The 14,750-nt window shown below is 40.4% G+C and overlaps 1 protein-coding gene across 2 annotated transcripts in view; it reads left to right on the forward strand.

Moving 5' to 3' along the window:
* prrc2c (proline-rich coiled-coil 2C) overlaps positions 1–14,750 on the forward strand; it is a 33,229-nt gene that overhangs the window by 3,266 nt on the left and 15,213 nt on the right. For both annotated transcript variants that reach the window (XM_052535798.1, XM_052535799.1), the window contains exons 2-14: positions 4,293–4,461; positions 6,470–6,647; positions 6,807–6,919; positions 8,166–8,294; positions 8,455–8,750; positions 8,889–8,968; positions 9,291–9,430; positions 9,659–9,746; positions 9,844–10,024; positions 10,116–10,698; positions 11,060–11,235; positions 11,370–11,604; positions 11,791–12,001. In XM_052535798.1, the coding sequence (XP_052391758.1) occupies positions 4,347–4,461; positions 6,470–6,647; positions 6,807–6,919; positions 8,166–8,294; positions 8,455–8,750; positions 8,889–8,968; positions 9,291–9,430; positions 9,659–9,746; positions 9,844–10,024; positions 10,116–10,698; positions 11,060–11,235; positions 11,370–11,604; positions 11,791–12,001 (2,525 nt within the window). In that variant the 5' untranslated portion in view covers positions 4,293–4,346. The remainder of the gene's footprint in view (positions 1–4,292; positions 4,462–6,469; positions 6,648–6,806; positions 6,920–8,165; positions 8,295–8,454; positions 8,751–8,888; positions 8,969–9,290; positions 9,431–9,658; positions 9,747–9,843; positions 10,025–10,115; positions 10,699–11,059; positions 11,236–11,369; positions 11,605–11,790; positions 12,002–14,750) is intronic.

Here is a 14,750-nt window from a genome sequence, read left to right on the forward strand (position 1 = left end):
ATCGAGATATATATCGAATATCATAAAAATTGACAATATCGAGATTTTTTTTTAATATATCGCCCAGCTCTACCTATACAACTAACTTAATGACAGATTTTATCTATAAATGTACTATATATAAATGTTAATCTGTACATAAGCTAAAAAATTAGCTGGTCCATGTTAAAGGAGGTAGGGGGTTTGTGTGGGGTGATTGAGTTCAGAGCTCTCACAGCCTGGGGGGAAAAGCTGTTGAGCAGTCTGGCAGAGTGGACTCTGATGCTCCAGTACTGTATTCCTGATGGTAAGAGCTAGAAGAGACTGTGGGAGGGATGAGTGAGGTTCTTCACGATAATGTTGGCTTTACTGGAGCATCTTGTGTGGAAAATGTCCAGGATTTAGGGGAGATGGGCACCAATGATCGCTGCAGTTGTGTTCACTGTCCGGTCTTGCGGTCTGCTGGACTACAGTTCCTGTATCAGACAGTGATACAGCTGGTCAGCACGCTCTCAGCGGTTCCGCTGTAAAATGTGGTGAGGATGGGTGGAGGGAGACTTGCTCTTTTCAGCTGGTGGAGAATGTGTAGCGGTTCTTGTGCCTTCTTGGAGAGTGACATGGTGTTGGTGGTCCAAGTGATATCCTCGGTGATGTGCACCCCCTGAAATTTAGTGCTGCTGACTCTACACAGTCGAGCTGTCGATGGTCAGTGGGGGGTGGTCAGTCCATCATAACCTCCTTTGTCTTCTCCACATTGAGGGACAGGCTGTTAGTTAAATATTGTGGTGAAAGCGGAGATGAAGTGGATGAACATCATTCTGACATGGGAGTCTTTATCTTCTAGGTGGGAAATTATAAGGCAATGTGCAAAACAGTGACAAAATTCGCATTTAGAAGATATAAGCATTCAAAGCTTGCAGTTTCTGCCGCCAAAACGGCTCAACAATTGATGTCATATCATACTTCTCATCAAAACTTCTGGCCAATCAAAATGCTCTCTGGAATCCGAAGCGCCCGCCCCCTGCACTATTAAGGTAGTAGGAAATGATTCAGATAGCGTAAATATGCTTTCGATTGGGGCAAATGAGATCTGGTTTTACATCGTTTCACGCGAAACGAGCAGCGCACACAGTATGATCCGGACTTTGGCTATGGTCCAGAAACACGATCCCATGGACTCTTTTACCTGATGTTTTGAAGGAAAATTGACATTCGCGACAAATATGTGCAAACTGTAATGAAGCAGAGATCAGTTTGTTCCTCAATTTCTGCGCTTGCGCTGAGATTGTTCGCCAGCTTCAGTGAAAGTATAACGAGCCTAATGTTTTCAACTCGTACATTACACGTCACGTGTCATTACGGGATCTTTACGGGTTGTGTGTGAAAGCACGCACGTATCCCGGGTAATCACTGGCAGTGTGAAAGTGCAAAATCTAGAGACCTTGGAACAATTGCCGGAACACTTTACCTGTGTATTTGCCGGAATCGCAGTGTGAAAGGGGTTTAAGAGTTTCATATTGAATCTAGGGGTAAGCTATTAGACTGTGGCTGTCAAATGTGGCTTGACCGAGCTCAATGGCTCTGGCCCGAGCAGATATAATGTAAACTCTATTGGCTATTTTAAAAAGGGGGCAGGGGCTGCTCTATATGTCCCACCATCTTTTCCTGTTTCAGTTGAAATTACGTCACCACATAGAATAATATATAAATCATAATAAAATGGTTTCAAGGCACTTCAGGGGAACTTGAAGAATGCCCCTCACCAATCAATTGAAAAGAGATTGACTTTTCTCATCCCCCAGAGACTGCAGCTCAATGCTAGTGGTTACTTTGCTCATTTGGGAATGTCAGTGGAAAGCAATGATTGGCTCGTGTTTTTGGGTGGCAGATGGCTGCGGATGGGGGTATGATCGGATTTCGGAGGTTGGGGTTGAAATAATTAAGATGTTTAATTGAAACCTACAATGCATTTTATCTTGATACAATACTTTTTGTACAACAGTTATAGTTTACAACAGCATTTAACATGCTTAGAATGAGTTATTTAAGAGTTACACTTTCCCAGCCTTTACCATTTTGGTCTTAAACATCCAAAGAATGAATCATGCTCTCTTGGGTTTTTAGCCATTCATCTGTCTGTCTCCACCTCCTGTCCTGCAAGTCTCGAATAAAGAGGCAGTTGAATTATGCCTTTACAATACACCAGACAGCTGGAAAGATGAAATCTCATGAGGTGTAGATTGAGAGGAAGTTGGCATTTAACCGGTGAAGCTACACATTTTTTCCATATTGAATTGTTTGTCTCAGTAAATGCAGATAACCCAAAGATGTAAACGCTTTCACTTTCATTACACCTTTTGTCTTGTCATGTGACTTTTAGTTTCTGTGTTAGAGTTGGTTTGCACAATGTTCAGGTTTTTGCACTGTACATATTTGATTTGGCATCATTGTTGCCTTTGAAGTAGGGCTGGGGTATTTTGCAAAAAATAAAAATCTTGATTTTTCAAGAATGTTTGACCAATTCTCAATTTTTTTTTTTTTTTTTTTTTTTTTTGTTGAAACTAGTCAGCTTGAAAATGTATCTACAGTATGAGTGAAGTAACTTATTCTTTGTTAACCCTCTAGTTAAAGACAATTCTATTCCAAGTGCAGCACACATGAAGTGATGAAGCGGTCAACATGATGTTAATTTGTAACAAATAACTTTGCAGCAAAGATGCAAAAACTACAACTACATATTGTGCAAACGTTTACACATTTCTGAACCTATATAAGACGAGAAATTCTTTTAGAAAATCTCAAAAGTCAAGGTAACTCAAAATGATTGAAGTTATAACACCAGTAGACTTTTATTAACTATAAATGTTTTTTTGTTTTTTTTTACCGCAGCAGCTTTCAGTCTGACACCATGATGCTAACAAGAAACATCAGACATGCAGTAGTAATTTTTACAGGTGTTCTTTTATCTGTGTAAACATGGAAGTGTTTGACTGTTGCGCTCGCGTCTCTTGCAGCATCTCATCTCATGCATGAAACGGCATTCTAAAAACACTGCGCTCAAATTAAAAGTTCACTCCCATCTTCTTGCATGTTTTACCTATTCCATTGCCTGCATCATATCTTTGTCAAAACAAAAGCAATGTGTGAATGACGCCTAGTGCTAAATTTATGGTCCTTCACAGAGCGCATCACATGCGACGAGATGTGGTTGAATCGTTCTTTTCTCTTTACTGTTATCACCGGCAAGTGTTTAATTCTAACATTTGGTAATATTTCTATTCAAAATATTCGATTCCTCCATTTCTGAAAAAAAAAATCGTGGCAAAACTATGAATTAGAATTAATCCATAAAATCTGGAAAATCGGCCAGCCCTACTTTTAACTATCCCATAAGTGACCAACTGTTAAAAAGAAAACCGATTTTCATTCAAACAAATCGATGTAAACCACACATTCGAGTTGATCAGCTGCTCCAGTGTTCAGTCTTAATTTTATTCATATTAAAGCTTTGAGTCTGTAACAGCTGCTTAAGGTTTCAGTGTTAATTTAATCTGTTATGGATGGCATTATATACAAATGAAGTGATGAATAACACATCTTCATATTTCTGTGTGCATTGCAATGAACTGTGTTTGGACATGGTGAGAGGACCCTCTTGCTTCTACTGCTGTCTTGGCATTAAGCCACGCACTACATCAATATGAATGGAGCCCCATGTGGCTCACGGTAGATTGACCCCTATAACTGTCAGTTCTCCATCTACACTGACATTGGCATAGCAGCGAGATGATTTGAACCATTGAAATTCAAAGATGTAGAGTTCTGAATGCCTTTTGCAGTTCATCTCCTTAAAGGTTCACAAGTTGTAATAGACATTTTGACCAGTCAAACTTTGGTCATTGTTTTAAAATTGTTACTGTTTTCAGCCTGTAAGATTCTGCCTCAAACAGGAAGTCAGAAAGTCTGATAAAAGGCTGATTGTTCACTTAATACTTCAGTTATTCTCTGCAAGTTAGGGGCATGGCCTTTTATTAAACCTTCCAGTTTAACCCACTGAATCTAATTTTAAGTAATGTTTGTGAAACGAGTATTAAGTATAATTTGCAAGCGCTGTATTTGAGGAGAGTTAGTTGCTCATATGCACGTTTGTCTTTCTCTCTGTAGTTGCTCAACAAAGGCTCCTGGTGTTGCATTGTAGCCTGCACTTAAGCCTGACAGGAAATATTGCTTAAAAGGTGCAGGTAGATATTAGATAAAATATCTGGTTCTACCATCTGCTCACTGAAGCTTTCATTTCTTGGTTTCTTCTAAAGGGCTGGTTCTGAGGGGTGAGGCCGCAGGACCAGACTCAATGAGTTTCCAGCGAAATGTCAGAGAAGTCAGGGCAGAGCACCAAGGCAAAGGATGGCAAGACCAAGTATGCAACCCTTAGCCTCTTCAACACGTACAAGGGCAAGTCTCTGGAGACCCAGAAAACTGCAGGTGAGTCAACTGACCATTCTTATAAGCAAGCTGTTGGAAAATACTGTTATCATCTGTAGTGGAGTGAATCTCTCGAAAGCTGTCAAGAAAAACATGTCCGGCATGTCTAAAAAAACATCAAATAACGGACGAACGTAAAGAGAGCGCTGGAAACGCACAAGTCAGCAATATTTCTTATTTATTGGCATGAAGTTTTGTGCAGAATAACAACAACAGGAGTGCAACATTCTCGAAAAAATATATATGCAGAGGGGACGTATGCCATAACAAAAGAAAAACATCACTGCAGGCTTCAACCCGGCTGCATTTATGATTTAGGCAATAAAAAAATCTCCAAGATTAGTTTAAATAAACTAAAAAAAATTTTTTTTTATTGAACGTAACCGAGACTTAGGCTAGGTGCACACTAGGCTGGCATATTGAAATGCGCAAAAAGTTTTTTATTCACTATATGTCCAGCTGTTGAGAAGACCGCTCCGACCGCACTGATGTCCCAGTGACACTCCGGTACAGCTGCGCAAGGTGGGGGTGTTACTGCCAATTTTCCACCACAATAGCCGGTCGCTGTCAGCTTGCAATGGTCCTTTTCATAACTCAGAATCTCCTGTAACTAGATGCGCGAATGAGGCGAATTCGCATCTACCGTGCCGCGAGACCTCCAGACGTGCGTAAACGCATCTCTACATTGATTTAGCATTGAAATCATTCCCGCCAGATGCGCTATTAGCGTTTGGTGTGAACGCAGCATAAGAGGTCGCTTTCAATGTCACTTGGATCTTATAGGCGTGTAAAATTGCTAGTATTTTTGTCAAGCTTTTGCAAGGCATACTGTACTTTCGGAATTCTTTTTCTGCTTGATTGTGAGTTTTGTTACATCTATATATATTTTAATTGTTTAATTATAAAAAAATTTAATAATGTACATATTTGATTAAAATAGATTTCCTATTTTCATTTGTGAGACTTTTTTTGGTTGGTCCGATCGATTGTGCAATCGATTTTCGAACTAAAAGTGACAGCCGTAGTCCAGGTTACATTTCACCTCAATCTAAAATGGTGAACTGCATTTTGCATAAAGAAAATTGATTTGTTCTCTTAAGAATGGTTAAGAAAATAAGAAAATAATAATGGTTCATTGAGTAGAGTGTCAAGTGATGGCACTAGAGTCTTTGAACTGTCGTTCATTGATCTCCCCAATCAGCTTTCTTTTGAGTCACTGGATCAAATAAGCAGCCTTTGTCCACTTAAGCCCCTTTCACACTGCCATTCCGGCAAATACAGGGGTAAAGTGTTCCTGTAATTGTTCCCTGGTCGCTAGATTTTGCACTTTCAAACTGCCAGTGATGACCCGGTATATGTGCGTGCATTCACACACAACCCTTGAAGATCCCGTAACGACACGTGACATCAGCGCGTGACGTGTAATGTACGAGTCGACAACGCTTGGCACGTTATACTTTAACTGAAGCACGCAAACGATCTTGGCGTCAACGCGGAAAGTGAGGAACTAACTGATCTCTGCTTCATTACAGTTTGCACATATGTTTTCGTCGCGAATGTTGATCTTCCTTCAAAACAGCCGGTAAAAGAGTCGCGCGATAACGCACGTCATCACTTCGATACGGAATTAGATCTGGCTTTTGTTCACACAGCGCTCGTTCCGGATCGATTACCGCAATGTTACTAGGTCCCCGACCCGGGTTCAATTCGGTAATCAATTCCGGGACGTGGTTGCTTTCACACAGAAGGCGACCAGGCAATGTTACGGGAATATTGCGGGTCCGACGTGCAGTGTGAAAGGGGCTTTAGTCAACGCTGTGCATTCCTTTGAGCTTTTAGAGACTGCCCAAGAACATTTGTTGTAAGATTACTGCTGCTATTAACAATGTTCCTGTAAAAATTACGTTGAATTTTTGGTTAAATTCTTTTTTTCAAGATTAGAAAAATGAAAAAAATGGATGTATTTTGTGTCATAGATAATGATTTTTGTTTTGTTTTTCCCACTAAGTTGCTGCCAGACATGGGCTCCAAAGTTTGGGCAAAGTTGCGGTCAGCCGACGCATGCCCCCTCCGGCTAACCTGCCCAGCCTAAAAGCTGAGAACAAAGGCAACGATCCCAACGTTAGCATCGTACCAAAGGACGGCAGCGGATGGGCCTCCAGACAGGATCAACCAGGAGACGAACGGTAAAACTCTTAAATGATAGTTGTAGTTCAGTTTTGGATATTCCAAATATACTCTACACTAAATGTCACATTGTCTTCACAAATGGAAGTCGTCTTGTCTTCTTGTTTTGTACTCATTAGATTTTTCTGTTCCACTTGCACTTTATTTTATGATTGTAGGCAGCAAGAGACCCCTCCACCACAGCCAAAGCCAGCTGTTCCTCAGACCTCTGATGCCCCTCTGGGAGGCAGCCGCTCTTGGGCCAACAGCAAACAGTCTGGGCAGCTGGATGGTAAGCCATTTCCTTTGTAAACCTTTTCATCGTTGTAGGCTCTCGAAACGCTACTCTGTGAACTATAAATCCTTTTCTAAAATTTAAGCAGCAGAATAATCTTTATAGGGCTTGGGCGTTGTGACATCATTACTTGGCATGGCCGCCACGTTTATAGCCTCCTTCACTGCTACTCTGACTACTGCGCAGTGTTTAGACATACTCCCTCTCATCAGTGTTTTTTTAATTTTATTAATTAAAAATCTATTTCAACCATGGTAAACCTTTGCTGTATTGTGGGGTGTAATAGTGAATGGAAAAAATGAGAATGGATTAACTTTACACCGCTTTCCTGCTTGGAGGCGCGTCCACGGAGACCATAACATCTGAATATTAATTTATATAGTTTAAGTCAACATTGAAAATAAAGAATTTCTCGGGTTACTCTTCCAAAATATAGGAAATTTCAACATTCATCTTTTTGTTGCTATCCCTCTGCTGACAGCAAAAATTCTTACTAAAAAACTGCTGCATTAACTAACGTTAAGCGACTTGGTTGCTTAAGTAAGCAAAACGATGCTTTGAAAACATCTGTTTTGCTAGAAGGGCAAGGAGTAGCAACAGGACAACAACACAGACACTTGACAGGTCCGATTGAAGGGCTAACGGGATATTTTACAGGAAAATACTAAAACGGGAAGACAGCGGGAAAAGAGCTCAAATACGTGAGAACCCCGTAAAAAACGGGAGGGTTGACAGCTACTAACTAAACTTTTGAAACACATTGTTAAAAGTCCATGTGTGAATGGTTGTTAGCACTAACAGTTACTAAACTAGCAGCTAGATAGAGCACAGCTTACCGGATTACTGTATACTGTTTGCCGCTGTTCCGGTTCTATGATTTGCAGCTCCTGAACCCATCCATTTGTGAACTGTACATGAGACTTCAATGACTTGTAGCTTCGGAACTATTCTGAAGTGTAGGCGCTCACAAAACAAGGTAGCTGAAGATTAGCTGCCTATTTTGTCCACATACCGTTCCCTGGCATATTTAGCATATCCCTATAAATACCACAACCTTTTCGCGATTTTAACATCTTTTTTCTATCTCCCAACTCTGCTCTTCTCGTTCAACTTGCTGTATGTTTACATTCGTGAGGCTAGCAACATGGACGCCACGTCCCAGAATGCAACTCGGCGCCCAAGCTCTATTGGCATGAGTTTTGAATTGCTAAAGCCAAGTGCTTAAATGTTACTGTGTCTGCAGGAGCTCCTCGCATGAGCAGTCATTTCCATCAGGAGTTTCCAAGTCTGCAGGCAGCGGGTGAAAATCAGGAGAAATCAGGTGATCAGGAAGATGAACCCTACGGGCCAGGCCCCAGCCTCAGGCCTCAGAGTAAGTCCATCGTCCTTTACATTGTCTTATAAGATTTGTGTAACATATAGTAGTTGCAACTGTTTAGGAAAAAAAGATATGCAGCAGTTTCTCAATGATAATTCTTAAATATGATCATTATCACCCTCACTTTGGCCATTCGTTTGCATTACCTACTCAGATGTGGGTAGCTGGCGGGAAGGTGGAGGCAGGAACTTAAATGTTGCTTCCAGCCCCTCAGAGAGTGATGGAAAGCCCTCTGAGGAGTCAGGCGTGGGTCGGGGCACACCATCTCCCTCGGGGGACTCCGATGAGGCAGGCAAACCCTCTTCTGGGGAGGGCAGAGAAAAGAGAGATGCCAGAGACAGACTCCCACCTACTGCCCCTCAGCATAAACTCAATGGTGGCCAGCAAACGGCGAAGGGAATATCATCTCAGTTCCAAGCTGCCCAGTTCAGGAGCATGATGCCGCCATATGTAAGTGATATATATGTAAGCCATTGTGTATAATTTCATCTAACTGCTGAAATATGACATGCTGCTGTGGATTTTGTTTAGTACTGATTTTGTGAAGTCTATTGGGCAAACCTATTTTAAAGTGTTTTATCTTTTCAGATGTTCAATGCTTACCCTCGAGGGCCCTTTCCTCCTGTACAAAGTAGCTTTAGATACCCTGGTCAACAGGAGATGTCTAAGTAAGTGATCCCAAAAGGTCTGAACTTAAATGGCTTCAATCTCTAGAAGCTAAGATTGAAAGACAGCGTACTTTGTCCTTTTTTGTTCCCATAATGTTGATGAGTGTGCAGTATTTAGACTAGACGTTTATTTCTAAAGTTGAAGCTACAGTTCTAACTAGTTATTGACCTTGCAAATTTGTCTGAAGTGTTAAAAGTGAGTGCAAGCAGTTGAAAGTGAGTTTATTGATCAAGGCAAGCAATTTGGTATTTTGGGATACTTCCAGGGCATTGGGCACTTTGTAAAGTGTAGCTTTTCCCCTTATCTCTTTTCTCTTTTTAGGGGTCCACGTTCTGGTGGAAGACCCTCCCAGCCTCCCTCTCAGCCATGGCTGCAGGATCCAGACAGGCCATCAATTGTTAGTGCCACTGAGCTTAAAGAGCTAGACAATCTGGACACTGATGCTGATGAGGGTTGGGCAGGTGAGAATGACTTGTTTTAAAGTATAGGAGAAATCCAGAGATCTTTTGTTTATTTGTTACAACATGGTCAAATATAGAGCAAAAAATTAATAAAATGCATGTTTATCTCCAGTCTTCTTTTTGTTCCAAGTATGTTTAAGCAAGTTGTTGTGTCATTGTGCTGTTTTGTTGTTGTGAACAATAATGAAACCATTTGTTAATTGAGTCACCATTTTTGGTCTTTATTAGGTGCTCAAATGGAAGTTGACTATACTGAGAAACTGAACTTTAGTGATGATGAGGAGAACCATTCTGCTAAGGAGAAAGGCGATAACTGGTTAGCATTCAGCTTTGTGGCTTGTTTTAATTTCATCCAAAAAATATTTTGTGCATAATGAACATTGGCCCTATAAAACATTCTTGCTGAAACACAGGGAGTGGATGACTAAAGTTGATCGCATGAGGTCAAGAAACGCTGATGTTCAGGAGGGATGGACGGAAGAAGAGGGGAGGCGTGACAGCAAGAGCTCATGGGCAGAAAGTGGAGACCCTAAGGCTCCCTCCCCTGGCAATATTGTCCATTATAGCAAGACTGTACCTCCTCAAGACCAGCAGGTATGTTGTGCATTAGAACAGTTGTCCTATCTCTGATTTGACAAAGTTGGCTTTTTTTCCCCCCTTATTTTTGCTTAATTGTTTTGTGTAGGGCCAAACTGTTGGACGTTCTGTGGGAAGTGGTGGCTCCAGTGTTACAAAGCTACTCAATACAGCACCCCCTGCTAGTGAGGAGGAAACAGAAGCGTGGCGGCAGAAGCGGAAGAAGCAGTCCGAGCTCTCAGAAGCAGTAGAACGTGCTCGCAGACGGCGTGAGGAAGAGGAACGCCGCATGGAAGAACAGAGACTTGCTGCATGCAAAGAGAAACTCAAACAACTGGAGGAGAAACGACGACCTTCGACTACAGAAACTGCTAAACCAACTATACAAGCTCATGGTGATAACCAGGAAGTGACTGAAACTGTGCCTAAACTACCTGCTGAAACTCCAACCCCTCAGCCTCAACCACCACCTTCCCCTGCACAGCAACCCTGCCCTCCCATGCCAACCCATGAAAGGACAGAGCCCACTGTGGAGGAGGTGCCACAATTTGTTACCCGACAACCTAGCCCTCCTGTCCATAGGACTGCCCCAGAACCCCAAAGCAAGGTTGATACTGCTGTAACTGAGGAGGTGCATAGACCGGTGGAGAGACAACCGATGAGAGACTACTTCAGTGTTGAGGAGCCCAGAGGTAAATGAATTTTTTTTTAAAAAATCATAAGCTGTTAAAATTCTAAAGTGCATTTAGAAAAGTACCTTGGGGTACAGGTGATATTTTGGTTGTAAAACTAAAGTAATGACATGAATGTACCTCAATTCATACCCTGAAGTACAATGTGAAAATGGACCAATTGTGTAGGGGTGTTGAAACTCTGGTTCGAACAAAGCAAGTGTGACAAGAACCTAAATTAATGATGCTGAAATAGCATGGCACTAGCTACTCCAAGGTCATGGTTGATTCCCTGTCACCTTGGATAAAAGGATCTTCCAGGTGTGGGAATGTTTTTTTTCTAGTTTTAGATTTAAAATGCTAATTTTTTTATCTGTTTCAGTTGAGGAGCCTCAGTTGTCTTCAACCAGACTCGATCATTCGGTCAGTGATGATGCCCCTCTCCCAACTAAACTGGAAAATGAGGGAGACACTGGGACTGCTGTTCGTCCTTCTGTCACCTCTGGATATTCAAAACAGTTCCAGAAGTCTTTACCACCCAGGTTCCTTAGACAACAGGTGCTCACACATTGTTCTGGCTTTAAGCATAAGTGTTAGTTGGAACCCTGTGGATAATGAAAATGCGAACTAGTATTCTTTGTAGTAATTCCTGCTTTACTGGAATGTAATTTGTGTTCTCTTAAATTTTTCAGGAACAGCTTAAACAACAACAATGGCAACAGCAGCAGCAGAGTGGTGGGGGTCCAGTCTCTCCCTCAGGGGGTTCAGCTCCCCCTCAGCACAGATCCTTATACCAACCTATTGGCCCCCACCACCAACACCTTGCTTCAATGGGATTTGACCCACGCTGGCTAATGATGCAGTCTTACATGGATCCCCGTATAATGTCTGGGCGGCCACCAATAGACATGCCTCCTATGCACCCCGGTGTGTCTTACAAACTAAAGTTGTTTTCCTTTCTAGAAATTTGGTAACAAAACCATGCACTGTCACTAGACATTACACCAAAACATTACATCTGACAATTTAATCATTTCCATAGTTTTTTTTCCACACACAGAGTTCTATATGTGCCTGTTTTAAGTTGTAGTCATTTTTGGATTTCAATTCCAGGGAGAATGCCTCCTAAGCAGCTGGTACGACGAGAGCCCACAGAAAACAGCAGCTCAGGATCAGACACTTTTGATCATCTGACCAGACCAATCAGAGAACACGGAGTTCCTAGTGAGCCTCGGATGGTCTGGGGTTCTGACCCATATCCCTCAACAGAGCCCCTGCCCTCTTCTGCAACCATTAAAGGACGTGAAGATGGCAAGGAGACAAGGTGAGAAACTGTTATTTTAGAGGGTTTAGAACAAAATCATTCCCTGTCCCTATATAGTGCTCTGCGTGCCATTTACCATACAGAAAAAACTTAACTCTATGAACAAGTAACCGATTTCAGCCACAGCTTCAGCGTCTATTCATAGTGTAGAGGGCGGGGTGCTTGAGATTCTAGAGAGCATTTGATTGGGCAAAAAATTTGAGAAGCTGAAGTGCAGGTTCATGTCATCAAAATCGTTGATCCATATTGAGGGAAATGAGAGACTAAGTTTTGAATGCTTGTATATTCTAAAGAATTTTGTCATTGTTTTGAAGAACACCAGTTTTTGAGAACCTAAAGGTTAGCATTCATACTTAAAGCCAAATAAATTCCATTTAGATTTCATGGGCACTTTAAATGGGCAACTTCTCTGTGAAGCCCCTTTCACACTGAGATTCTGGATAATACAAGGGTAATGTGTCCCGGCAATTGTTCCCATATCTTTAGATTTTGGTTCATTCACACTGCCAGGGATTTCCCTGAATCTGTGCGTGCATGGATGCATCAGGATATGATGTGTAATGTATGAGTCAAAATTGCTAGGCACGTTAACTTTCACTTAAACTGGTGAATGATCTCTGCTTCAGCGCCGATAGTGAGGAACTACCTGATCTCTGCTTCATTACAGTTTGCACATATTTTGCGACACATTTTTTGTTATTGCCGGGACTGAACCCGGCAATGTTACTAGGTCCCCAACCCAGAATCGATCCCGGGATGTGTTTGCATTCACACAGAAGGCAATCTGCCAATTTTCTGGGACCAATGTGCAGTGTGAAAGGGGGCTCAAGAGACTCATCAAATCAAACAAACATACATAATGGCACACATGAAACTCACATATTCAAACTCAACATACTGAGGAATTTTTTTTTAAATGTTTAGTTTTTTTTTAATAACATGTAGATAAGTAACATACCATGACAAGGGAGCTATTTTGCTAAATATTCTCATGATTGCAAATGTTACATTGATTTTTGTTCAACAAACAAGTAGTTAAAAAATATGTTCACTTCCAGAATGAAAATTGTCATTTACTCACCCTCCACTTGTTCCAAACCTGTATAAGTTAACTTATCCTTTAAGTAGTTACTTACATTATAGACACAATGTTGACTGTTTTGTTCAGTTTCACCAATGAAAATAGATCAGAGGGGAGTAGTTCGGTATATTTAGCTAAATGGATTGAAATAGAGCGAGGGATGATGGAAGAGTCCCTGTTATCTGCGCTCATTGCAGACAAGAAGTTAAGAACTAGAATTAATAAGGAAACAAGCCCATTGATCAATGTATCATTCAAGAATATTAAGATGGTGTGCCTTTGATACTGATTTCTTCAGTATTTTGGGCTTAACCAAAATGACTTTTATAGATCTCTTCAAGTGAGGGATTATTTAGAAAGTAAAATTAAACCAGGAGTACTGTCAAGGGCTGAGTCAGGAATAATAAAGGTTTTCCTAGCAGTATCCAAGGCTCAGCCATGTAATAAGATAATTTCAAAGTTGTATAAGGGTTTTTTCCAAATTTACCTGAAAATACTCTGTATATAAGGGACAAGTGGATAAGGTAAGGAGACTCAATACTGAATCAATACTGGCATGAGATTAAAGGAGCTCTGACGGCTGTCTTTGGGGTAGAGATTGACTTTACCTGTGAATTTTTATACTTGGGTAATGGAACAGAACAGAAATGATACGAAGTTATTGTTAATTCTCTTAGCAGCTAGTAAAAAAGTAATTACCAGAAAATGGTTCAAACCAGAGTCACCCACGGTGAAGGAGTGGATTGATATAACACATAATATATATGCGATTAAAAAATTATCTTTATCCTTAAGAGCATTAATGGAAGACTTCCTCCAAATATGGAGTAAATGGATTGATTACATTAAACCAGTATGCCCAGACCTCTTTTGAAAGGTTCATTTTTTTTTTTTATTTTTTTTTATAACTATTGGAAAATGGCAATTTTTGGAATCTTCTAAGTAATAGCTCCCCATGTTTTATTGTATATAGTTACTGTTAAGAGGAGGAAACAAAGCACTGGTGACACTTGTAAAAACTTCTTTCCAGGCCTGAGAGAATATACTCTATATTGATGATTGTTTTTATGTGTATATGAGTATGGATGTACAGTATAGGTATGTGTTTTATTTTTCATTATTATTAATACTGTTTTGATTTATATGTAATTGCATAAACTTTCAAGGGTCTTTGATTTAAGAATATATTGGAGGCTTGCTTTCTGTATTTCCCCTTGAAAAATGAAAAGTAAAAAATTACAAATAAAAAGAAAATAGATCAGAGGTATTGCTCCTTCTCCAAGAAACGTTCAGCGTTTTTGTTTCTGAATGATTGTGTTTTGAAGGAATCGGTTGAATGACTACTGGTGGTTTAGTCTCATTTTTTTAAAGCATACTTTTTCCTCCTGCAAAATGTCTAATTTGTATATTCAAAATTTGAATTAACTTATATCATTATTTACTGCATTTGTAATTTTGCTGTGTAAATTGTTTAACTTAATTGCGAACAGCCCTGTGGTGTATATAGATTTTTCTTAATTGTAAGAAATTGACATGAAAGATAATGCATACATTTAATAAGGTTAAAAATATTTGCCTTTACAAAGGTAAATCCCGGTGTAAATATAAAAAAACATATAGATTTTGTATTTTCTGTATTTATTTAAATCTGATAGAACACTGAAAATA

This window comes from Carassius gibelio, chromosome A20 (genome assembly GCF_023724105.1).
Source record: "Carassius gibelio isolate Cgi1373 ecotype wild population from Czech Republic chromosome A20, carGib1.2-hapl.c, whole genome shotgun sequence".
NCBI lineage: Eukaryota > Metazoa > Chordata > Actinopteri > Cypriniformes > Cyprinidae > Carassius > Carassius gibelio.